Here is a 12152-nt window from a genome sequence, read left to right on the forward strand (position 1 = left end):
AATGTTTGCAAATGGAGACTGCATGGCTAGGGGCTTGATTTTATACACCTGTGGCAACAGTTCTGATTGAAACACCTGAATTTATAATTTAACAGGTGTGGCCGAATACTTTTGTCCATATGGTATATTCTCAGTATGAATGTTTATCTCAATAAAAAACAGTTTACTCAAGGAAAAAAAAAATTGTTTCATTAAAGATATTTTTTTCTTTTTAGGACAAAAGATATGATAAATCACACAGATATTTACATTTTATTATCATCGTATCATACCAGTTGGCCTTTATGCACTATAAAGTGACCAAGTTTACTTCTACGTTGCACTTTTAGTGAGTGTGTTTTCCCCTTATAATTCCAAACAGCCAGCATAAAGGCTGGTGCAGAGGAAAGGGTTTAGTTAATTCTTGATTCACAGGAGCCTCATGTATCTGCCTACTTTTGCCTCATGGTAAAGTCTGGGTATGCTTTTGCCCGGCTGTCCCCAGTCCATCTTTCCATGTCAGAATCTGGATCTAAACTTAGGCTTTCATTGTTGCACTGGTGACACTTAGTGGCATCTTTCATGAACTTCTTTTCTCTCCCTTCCATGACTGAAATAAAAACACATGATACAGGAGATATTTAGGATAGAAAAATGATAAGTGAAAGCAATTTTGCTGTAAGGTCAAGGTTTGATCATTGATTTTGAACTGTTACATCAAAAATTCATAAAAGGCGATCATAATAACACATAATAAAATTACTTACTACTGAATTTACAGATTAATGAGTTTAAAGATATGTTTCCAGCTCTGGAACTAATTGTCATTATTTCTGAATCAACATCACTGAGAGCCACATCTTTCTGCCCATTGTTCCAGTCATTACACAGGGTCCAAACTATCCTATGAGGCAGAAATGCACCATTATAACACTATACTGGTTCCATATGAGCCCCACAGCTGCCTCTTGAACTCTTCCTCTTAATCAGCCTCCTTTAACAAACACCTCTGTTTGCATCTGGACACATCTTTTTCAATAGGCCCTGGCTTTATGGCTGTTTTTGTGCACATTTGGCATAAATGCTGCAGCCTAAAGGTGAGACTGTCCTCATAAATGTCACAGATTTAAAAGAGGCACAGATGAAGTCGCAGTGTTTTCTGGGTCAGACCAGCAGGCGATGGACTGAAGGGAGGGGAAATATGAAGTTGCTGTATAGCCCAAAGGAAAGATTTTTCTCAAGGACCATATGGCTCTCTGATGATAGTGCAGGGCGGAAAAGGTTTTGAAAATCATGTTTTAAAGTGTTGTAACTGTTTTTACTTTTATAAATATCTGTGCAGACTGCAGTTTCAGGCAAAATTTGCAAATATACGCATTAAGAATGGAAAAGCATAAACAAATAAGCTGAAACAAAGGATTGTTTCAACTGCACGCCTTGTTAATTCGAATTTACACGCATTTATTCATCCATATAATTCAAGCAACCACATGGTTGAATCAAATCTCCAAGCCCTTGAGGGTTTAACAAAAGCTTCCCTCCAAAACCAACAAGCTATGATGTGACATTATTAAATGTTGCATGTGCCTTTAAGAGCACTTTGTCCCACTCTACATGTCTCTCTCTGAGCCTCATATGTGTTTGTTGGCATCAGCTGTCCTCAGTGCTGAAAAGAGCAAGGACATCTTTTCCTTCACTTCAACGGGATTAGAGGAAGAAATGCTCTCTTCGTACAGCTGGCTGTCATCTCAGGGCTCATGGAAAAGCATTGCAGACAGAGGAAACAAAGAAGATCAAGATAAGTTTGGATTACAAAGCTGATCAGTTTTTTTATTCTTTTACTAAATAAACAAGAAATGTTTCTCATCCTAGGGGAGATATGCAAGTAATCTGAAGCTGCAGAGAAATCATCCTGCTCATTCAGAGCAATGACTGAACTCAGGGGTCAGATGCAGAGTTCACTGCAGTGTGCGTCCTCCAACTTCAACACTCCAGTGCCAACCTCCTCTCCAAAACGTAGCCACGGTGACTTCAGGAGGGTCCAACGCATCGAGGACAGCATTCCCTTTCCAATCCCTGGCCTAGCAGCAGACGTCCTGCACATGCGAGTGAAAGAAGGAAGCAAGATCCGCAACCTGCTGCGGTTTGCAACGGCTCGCATGCAGGGGGAGGGAAAAGACAGCGACGGGACATCACCGAGGCAGGTGGTCTTCACTGGATCAGGTAGAGGAGTCACAAAAACCATTACATGTGTGGAGATTCTGAAACGGAAAGTAGGAGGGCTACACCAGGTGTCCAAGCTCTACTACAAGACAGTGAACGAGGTCTGGGGGAGTCCACAACAAGGAGCAGCAGGTGTTACCATGCAGAGGACACTTCCGGCTATCTGTATCCTGCTCTCCAAAGACCCTCTGGATCCTCAGGAGCTGGGATACCAACCCCCTGAAACCCCAAGTGCTACCTCAGAGGAACACAGGAGACAAGGAGAGCTGCTCAGGCTGGCTCACAGTTCGTCCACACAGCACACAGCAAAGAGATTCTGTCTGCATGATTTGAGAGTGTGCCCTGCACAAATGTCCACAGAATTGACTACAGCATGTGAAAGATCAGATGATTAAAACACAACATGCTCTGTTAGATGTTTTTTTTTATCATGTCTTGTTAGCAACATCAGGTTTTTCTCCAAAATTGTACGCATGATTTTAAACTTTCTAAATTGTCTATGTGAGGTATTGTGCCACTAAAGTGAACAACTTCCTGCCTTTCTTTTTTCTCAGTTTGCAGTCTCAACTCTGTAGCAACTGTACTGAAAATGAGGAATTATTACCTTAGATATTTTTTGAAAAAATGAAAGTACATGCTGCATTTTTTAAATATCTGTAATTCTCAACAACTTTGAATAATGATAGAATTGGTAATATAGTAGTTTTGTAATAACTGAACAAAGCATTTGATAATATGAAAATCTACGCACAGTTAGTGTACTAAGACTCAAGGGTTTTCATTGAAAGTCATTCACTTGTTTTGGTTTCTTTGGTCGGGGCTCATTCAACCAAACTGACTAAAGGAATAGCTGATGTTGTGTTTAGTTTTAATTTAAATAATGATGCTGCCCATGTTTTACCAGCATCATTATTTAAATTAAATGAAAAGCAATTCTGCAGCATTCTCATCCAATAGTCGGAAGCTCTCCACAAAACATCAAGTTAAAGCAATGTCAATGAAGACAGTCCTAGTAAATTTTGCTCATTTACTGAAAACTTGGTCAACAATTACATGATAGTGAAAACTGCAAATAGAGATACGAAAATATTCCTGTTCTGTTATGCTACACAATAACTGCATCCCACATTCATATGTAAACACAGTTTTATGAATGAAAGGGAACCTGTAACCCAGCGACTGTCTCCCTCAGGGCAGGTGCATTATACCAAATTAAACACACCTGTGGGTGTGACATCACCTGCTGCACACTAGAGGTGTAACTGTGCAGAAAAATTTTGGTTCGGTACATACCTCAGTTTTAAAGTTACGGCTCAGTACATTTTCAGTACAATAATTAAAGTGACTAAATAACAGAATTTTTTTTTTCATTGTATTAAAATAAATAGGCTGTATAAATTACAAGTAAAGGATAGATAATGCTTCAACCTCCTTCCAGATGGTCTTCAAGAATAAAATTAATAAAATTATTGATAAATAAATACATTTTTCAATAACTAGGTTATTACTAGGTTATATTGACATATTTATACCCATTCTTTAAACACAAACATTTCCCAGTCAACTTGAACACATCATCATACAACCGTAAGTTAGTTTGTTAGCATACTAATTATCGTCTATCCTGCTGATTTCAGCACAGACTTCAGCACTAGGTTACTTTTTTAACCAACGGGGCCTGCCACAAAGTTTGGGATAGTGGTGGCCTAGTGGTTAAAGGCGCTCCCCTTGCATACGGGCAACCGGGGTCCAAATCCGGCCTGAGGCCCTTTACCGCATTTCTCTCCCCCACTCTTTACCCTTTTTCCGACTCTATCCACTGTCCTCCTCTATCTAATAAAGGCACAAAAATGCCCAATAATAAATCTTTATAAAGAAAACTCCTCGGAGTATGATTGGGTGAACGTTCTGTCTGTCACATCTCTACGGGCCAATCAGAGCAACAAAGCACGTGACATAGCCGCTAGCAAGCTGTGCGTCCACAGCTACTGAAGAATAACATGAAACATGGCGACTATAGATATGTAAGTACTCGACTTTTGTCATTTTTTGAAAAGAAAACAACTCACTGCTGTTCTTTGTTCTTCTTTTAATGAAGAAATGTCGTCAAGTTCTGATTAAACTGGTGCTTTAGCAGCATCCACGCTAAGCTCTTCCTCCATAACTGCACCAGCTCTTTGCTGCTGCTTGTTTACGTCATGACTCTGCTGCGCCTGAAAGTACTGCCCCTCGTGGGGGAAGAAAAAGAATCATGGTTCAAATCTCACTTCTACTAAGAAATCTCCATAAACACAAAAATACTTTCAACAAATAGGGAAAAGTACAGGTTCTAATCATCAAAACATGCAAGCAACTTACAAGCGGAAACCCTCGCACCTCTCCAGGTCTACCCACTTTTCCAAATGTCCAATTTTTGTCCAATTTAGACTATGTTCTCTCTTTAAGTTTAGAATATGACAAAAGATCATAAAGTTTCTGGAATTTTGAGACCACTGAGTCCTAAGCAGCCTATTCTGGGCATTTCTTTTCCATTTAAAGTTCTCAAAAATGCTGACAAACTCCTGCGCACTGCCTTAATTGTACAAAACATAAGCAACATTACCATACAGTATATTAAGGAATGTCAGAATGTTCTATCCTCTTAGTTATTATTATTTCTATGATTGGTGGTATCACAAGGTACAGCAACTTCATAATCCTCTGTTGCTTTTTAACCACAAGAGAGAGTACTCTATAAAGTACTCAAATATCATTACAACACATGTAAAAGTGGGCGGAACTGGATAGTATTTTACATATGTTGCCAACATATTTGTGCAATTTAGACAGTGTGCCAAATTTTGCCTTAAATTTTGATCATCAGCTCTTAGAATTGGCCAGATATTGTGTGTCTAGGACTTCTGTTTTTTATCATGTGGTATCAAGCAGGTGTCAGGTGTTTGATTTTTTATCTTAACAATATCAAATTTCATCATGCTGATATGATGAAAACCATTTTTACCAAAAAACAAACAAACAAACAAAAAAAAACAAATGTACATATATATTCAGCATCAATATCCAGCTAAAAAAATATAAAATCCCAATTTTGCTCCGTTTCACACAGCCCTAGATTTGGGTATGTTATGTTGTTTGATTTGTTTGTTGTTACCTGCAGTGAGTGAAGGGACTCTTGCTGGTCTTTGCCTGGGTCCTTCAAATGACCAAAACCAGAAACATAAAAGTACCCATCATTAATAGCTACTCCAAGTACATTTTTTGCTTTTGCTTTGGGGCATGTCTGTTTTAAATTGAAAGTGAAAAAAGCCTTTGATTTTACAGTATAAGATTAGACTATAGGACAGTTCAAATAGTGCAGTAAAGTTTTTCATTTCTTGTGTGTTCTTTTTAAATAAAAACTAGATAACAGTTATAAATGCTTGATGATTCATGTCCGTACCATTCTGTACTGGAGGAATATCGTTTTAAATATTGTCAGACTATCTTTAAAAACAGAGCATTTCAAGATCAAAGTCAGCAACATTATGTTAACAGAGGAAAAAAATATCAATGAGCAGTATGCACATGCGCAATATGATTAGCCCCTCGCGTACGTGACCGGGCTAAGCAAGTTAGCGTTAGCTTCCTCCTTCACAGTCTTACCGGTTTGGGTAGCTGGCTGTCCCGCATCATGTTCCGAGCCGCTCTCCGACTCTCGGTCTCCGGTGTCCGGAGTTTAACAAAAACACAACCACGGTGCCAAGGTACGTGTCCGCTGGCTTTTCAAAGCTAAAATGTGTTTTGTGGTTTTGTTGCTTACGAAAGATTCAGGGCGAGGTTAATAACGGAAACCGAGTGTGGCTGCCGACACATTGCTGTGTCCGCACAGCTAAGCTAGCAAGCTCATATACCTTTAGCTTGTGTATATATTTCTTTTAGTGCACACCATTGTTTTCATGCTGTGTTTTTTCATTGAGCTGGTATGTTTCTAACACTGCCATTACCATCATAAACTTGTAGTATGCTGCTCTGGAAATGTCATAGTGTCCAGCTTGAAGTTGTCAGTGTCCTTGTCATGACCCAGTTTGAAGGCTGAGGCCTATGCTTCTGCTGCTAATGCTAGCCGCTAACATGCTAACTAGGTTAGTTATGTGTCCAGTCTCCAGGTCGCCGGTCTTCTTGACGGGCATATGGTTTGACCCAGACACCAACATACACTGAACAAGCGTGACAACTGCAGATAAACGACAAATCTTTACCAGGCTGACAAGGCCACTGTAGCTTATGTAAAGCCAAGTTAAATAAATTTTTGTAGCGCCCGATTAACATGATTTATGGTCCTTTAACCCACGTGTCTGAGCCCCACATCCCCTTAAAATTATGATTAAAAGATGCTTCAAATATGTATGTAATTAGTCTGATAGGTGCGGTAGGTAGGTCATATAAGGACGTCGGCAGTGATCCAAATGCATTACATTACTAGACAGCAAAACTTGTCCTCTTCCCTCTTCAGTCAGTGTAGATATCATTGACCGTGTTTGCACTTCTATATGGCCTGGTACTCTCACTGCTAGTTTGTTATTTAAATGGTGATAAAATGTCGGATTAATATTTGTTTTTATTGTGCAGCTGTTTTGGCCACAAGGTGTTATTCACATGGGAAGGAAGAGACAGATGAGGAATTTGACGCCCGTTGGGTCACCTACTTTAACAAGCCAGACATTGATGCGTGGGAGCTGAGAAAAGGTATGTTTGTCATTGATAGTGTAACTCTATCTCTGTCAAGTTATTATGTGCCATAAAATGTGTCGATTTCATAAAGTGTCAAACCGTTTCTGCAAGGTTTATTATAAGATAGTTGTTAAAGATAAAGTTAAAGTTTAAACTAAGAAACACTATGATGGAATAATATTTGATTTTAAGAATGCATTTTATTATGAGTATTAATGATATTGTATGATTTTCAATTAAATACTCCTCTTTAATTGTGACAATACACTATTTACAGTGTAATTAACTTGTGCAAATTCTATGTTAGTTAAATCAACAGTTATTTTCCAAGGGTTTGGTTAATGATTCATCTGTAAATAAGATTTGTGCCATTAAATGCTGACTACCCACTAGATGATTTCTAATCTGACAGAAAACAGAAATAGGAAAGTGTTGCCTCGTGAGGTCACACACTAGACAATTTGGTCAGGCTGTGACACAACACACCTGTTATTTGTTGTTACAGTTTCACAGTGGAGATGTAACAGGCGCTTAATCTGGTGACGCCAAAAGCACTTCTAGTAGATGGGGTTGCACAATTTAAATTGGTTGAGGCCCACACAGCAAACTTAAGATCACTGTGACGTTAAGTTTTTATTATCAGCATTATTATAAGAACAATGCCACATGAATTAATGTAAAAAACAAAACATTTAGTTGAGCTCCTTGGTTTCTAGTTGGTTGTGTAGATGCTTCCCAATACCAGTTCATTTCAGCAACCACTGACCAACAAAATGAGTGCTGCGCGGTTTGCTAATAATGCACAATTGCGATTATATTGGACAACATTGTGATTGTGATCACCGTATAACACATACATGGTATCATTGGTGTACTTGCTTGGTTATGAACAAAAATGCAAGAATAGTGATAATGGTTTTAAAGTGTGTATTTCTCAACTCTAACATATAAATATTAAACAGATGTTTAGAGCAGAGCAGATGTTTTTTAAGTACTGCTTTCAGAAAAACTCCCAAAAGGTCTTCAGAATTATTTCCCAAAAAATAAAAGTTTTCTCAATTTTGAAAATGAAGGAACTTGTAAAAAGTGCCATTGTGGCACTGTTATAAACATTTCTGCAGGCATTTTTGCAAACCCTTAAAGTACTACTCAATAGAAAAAAATTTGCAGCCTGTCATGCCATCCTGTAATTGCACAGCCTTACACCTTGATTGCAATCAGATTTATTGTTCAGCACTTAACCAAATATCTCCTAGCACATGTTCCAGCTGTGTCTATGCTTTGGTTCATAATTCTTTTTTAATAAAATGTTTGTTTACATTGTTGTACACTTCTCATATTAACAATTACAACACCCCCCCCCCCAAATTTTGATAATTAAAATTTGATTGTAATTTGAAACTGATCCTCTCAGTTTCTGAATGGAAAATATGTCAGGGATGAATTGGGGGGTTTCAGAACTACTCTACCATCGTAAAACTCTGGGCTGAAAAAGGCTGAATACAGTAATGTACAAACAACTCTTTTAAAGTAAATAATACATTTATTATAGGCTATCTTCAGCATAGATCAGAAGTTTGCACACATAATGGTGTATTTTGGACTTTCGGGTGTGTGTATGAGCACGATTAACTCTTAGTAAACTGCAGAAGTCAGCTCCATAGTTACAAATGAAGTCGCCTCCCAGTCGCCAAGAGGGGATAAATGGAGGTCTTTTGGTCAAAAAGATAGAAAACTGTAGATTACAATGAATAGAGCACATCTTTTTCTGTTTTAGGTGATTTTGACCTTTTTTGAAATGTACTCATAGGAAAAATATCTAATATCACCAGCCTTATTTCACTAATTGACAAAATGAAACAAGAAGTATGCAAAAATATTAATTGTAACTGTTTCCTCCAGGGATGAACACACTGATTGGTTATGATCTGGTACCCGAGCCAAAGATTCTTGATGCAGCACTGAGAGCCTGTCGGAGGTTAAACGACTTGGCCAGTGCTATCCGGATTTTGGAAGCTGTTAAGGTGAGGAAAGAGGCAGCATGCTTCTGTAGACAATTCAATAAACATGGCCAACCAGCATCTTCAAGTTTGACATCATAAATGATTGTTAAATGATGTGAATATCTGTTGATCCTCAGGACAAAGCCGGCCCTCATAAAGAAATCTACCCGTACCTGCTCCAGGAGCTGAAGCCAACATTAGAAGAACTCGGTATCTCTACACCTGAAGAGCTTGGCATCGACAAAGCGTAGAGAAGTAAGTTTTAAGCACTGCTTACATCTTATGTGTATCTGTCTTTTTCCTGTTAGAACTGTGACTGTATTTTTTCTTCTGTTTCAGATCTACCGATGGTTGGCATCCCCAGGACTCAGAACCCTTGTACTTTAATGTTTGCCTCATCTAATACATGTGATATTTAATTTTGCCTTTATTAAGTTCTTTTGCTTGTAAAATATTGATGAACCTAATAAAGGAAAGTGTATGGTTATCAAGAGTCACAAGTATTTTGGGATATATGAAATAGTTTGAATGCTAACTGGAGCAATAGAGCAGAGCATTGCATGTTGTCTGAGAGAGTCTGGACCTTTTCTGTGTGAGCCACATTTCGCCACAAGGGAGCAGCGTTTTCATGTGAATGTAAAGAAACGTTCTTCTGTTTTCAATCTATATTACATCTGTTTTCATTTCAGGGAAAATTTTCATGCTGTTTAAATAAACTTTTATGAATGGAAATGGTTGTAAGTTATTACCTACACAAAACTAGAATATTGACTAAAGGGATACTAAAGTTGAGCTGCTATCTTCAAGGAGTATACTGGTTTAATAATGACATCAATTTAAGGCTTTTAATGCACTTAAAATATCATGGATTATATTTTTGGATTGCATGGAGAAATGTTAATTTAGACATTAAAAGTGCCATCAATGCTTTTGTTGGGACAGCAGAAAGGACATTTAAGTTTCAAAATGTGAAATCAAGGGTTAATCTTAAATATATGTGTATATTTTGACTGAGAATAAACCTTTTATTCATACATAAGGAGGGTCCCCTCCATGGACTCTGTTACCTGGGATTTTTACATCTTGCATGTTTCTGAAGTTGCACAGAAGGGGCTCAACATTTTTTTAAAACTCTACTTGACACTGTAACTACCAGAAGTGAGCATTGCAATCTAGATCTCACAAATATTCCCAATTTTACACACCACACCTTTAAGGAACAGAAGTAGGGGTGCATGATATTAAACCTTTGATGATACTCGGGATGCTTATATTTCCACACACATCAGCCGATACTGAGACATATGCCACCTTTTTAACCATAGAAAACCTTAAGTCTTCACTGTACTAGAACTGAACTTTGGAGTGTAAAAAAATGAAACTACCTGTAGCGCAAACCTAAACCATAAGTCATTAGAGTACACTTTGAGATATGGTAATATAAAATTAAACAATGTTCTGCTTTAAAACTTCACAAACCTATTTTCAAATGCTGCCGAAGTGTACGGCTGATTTATCACCTTTAAATATCAGCAGGAATTTTAATATCTGCTGATAAAAATAATTTCAATTTTTAATATCTGCCGATACTGATATGCTGATAAATCACACATCCCTTACTCTAAGGGAGATGTGCTTGACTTGAAGTTTTAACTCAACATCAGAGCTGTTTTTAAGCAGTGGCCTTACACAGTATTTCCAGCTATTCATAAAGACATAAATGATGTAGTGAAGTTATACAAGCATCATGTCAGAAAACATTTTAGTGTTAGGATTTATTTCTTCCTCAAGTGTCCATTTAAAGCAAGAAAGGCTATGGGTGGTACAACATGGTCACAGTAATGCATTGACTATATTTTGCTGTTTTCAAATGCTAATGCTCTTTAAGCAGTTCTAAATTAAACCTGTTTTACCAGGAAAAGTAGGAGACTGTGCTTCCTTGTAAGCTTAAACAACTACTGCTAAAGGGTCATGCTGAACTTATCTGGTTTTACTTACAGTGCCTATTAAAACTGTTCACCTCCTTGGATGTTTAACCCCATAATTGATTTTATAAATCCACCATGGCCAAAATTATTAGGTTTTTTGACAACAAAATTACAAATCACTCTTTAATGTCAAATTGAAAAGACATTATCACAAAGTAATGACAATTTAATAAAAATATATAATGCAAAATTTGTGATTGCTTGAATATTCACCCCCTTTAAAGTGACTGTCGGAATTCAACAGAGGTCTGGTGCTAGTAGTCACGATTAGTGACATGGGAATCATCTGAGTGCAGTGAATGTGTCTCAGATGATTGTAGTACAAAGACACCTGTGTCTGGAAGGTCCAGTCAGAGATGCACAAAAGTCATTTTTTGGCAAGTCCAAGTCAAGTCTCTAATCTTTGAGTGGCAAGTCCAAGTCAAGTCTCTAGTCTTTGAGTGGCAAGTCCAAGTCAAGTCTCAAGTCTTTGGTCACAAGTCCAAGTCAAGTCTCAAGTCTCAAGTCTCCGATGGTTGTAATGAGCTTCCTATGATCAGCCTCTGACGTCCAGTCTGCTTAGACCACTATATTGTTCTATTTAAGGAATTTAAATCCTGTACTGTACTATCCCTATCAGTAAGGTGGGGTATTGTTTGTGACCGGCTCGCCATGGTGTGCGCATGCGTACACTTACATATGCACAGGGCTTGACATTAACTTTTTTCACACCAGCCACTTTGACTAATGGATACTAGCCACTCAGTGTTTCCACTAGCCACATTTTTGTTGTTGGGAATGTATTGGCTCTACCATATGTACCTCTGCTATAAGATGAAACACATGCTCTCTCCTTTTTTCCCTCAACATGATCAATATCAGCCATCCTCTTAATAAAGCTCTACTCTGTGTACATATGAAACACTACAGAGACACGAGTCACACTTGAGTGATAGACACTGAGACATTGGAGATTAAATGTTCTTGTTATTAGTCAGATATATTTCTTTATGGTAGTCATTTTATACTAACAAAAAAACACTTATTATTAATGAACTGTTTATTCTGAAATAAAATAAAAACTCACTGAACATTTCTAATTCTCACTCAGACAAATCTTCAACAGAGTATGCTCAGTATTTCTCCCTCCATTCTTCTTAAGAAATTTCTGTCATCATTTATGGTGTTAATTTCTTTATATGGGTAAAATCAAGCTAAATTTTACTTTATTCAGCTGAAATCTCCTGGACTCCTTAGTCACTAATTTATC

At 37.7% G+C, this 12152-nt stretch overlaps 2 protein-coding genes across 2 annotated transcripts; both read left to right on the plus strand.

Annotated features, from left to right (window-relative positions):
* Window positions 1-1907: 1907 nt before the first annotated feature.
* Window positions 1908-2597, plus strand: LOC121514484 (ribonuclease P protein subunit p25-like protein). Its single transcript, XM_041794609.1, has one exon. It carries the CDS (start codon window positions 1908-1910, stop codon window positions 2595-2597), a length of 690 nt encoding a protein of 229 aa, XP_041650543.1.
* A 3190-nt stretch (window positions 2598-5787) lies between these two features.
* LOC121514613 (cytochrome c oxidase subunit 5A, mitochondrial-like) lies at window positions 5788-9402 on the plus strand. Its single transcript, XM_041794800.1, has 5 exons — window positions 5788-5945; window positions 6811-6927; window positions 8815-8936; window positions 9053-9170; window positions 9255-9402. Exons 1-4 carry the CDS (start codon window positions 5873-5875, stop codon window positions 9164-9166), a joined length of 426 nt encoding a protein of 141 aa, XP_041650734.1. The 5' UTR covers window positions 5788-5872; the 3' UTR covers window positions 9167-9170; window positions 9255-9402.
* The last annotated feature ends 2750 nt before the right edge of the window (window positions 9403-12152 follow it).

The sequence above is a fragment of the Cheilinus undulatus genome, linkage group 9, assembly GCF_018320785.1.
Source record: "Cheilinus undulatus linkage group 9, ASM1832078v1, whole genome shotgun sequence".
NCBI classification, from domain to species: Eukaryota; Metazoa; Chordata; class Actinopteri; order Labriformes; family Labridae; genus Cheilinus; species Cheilinus undulatus.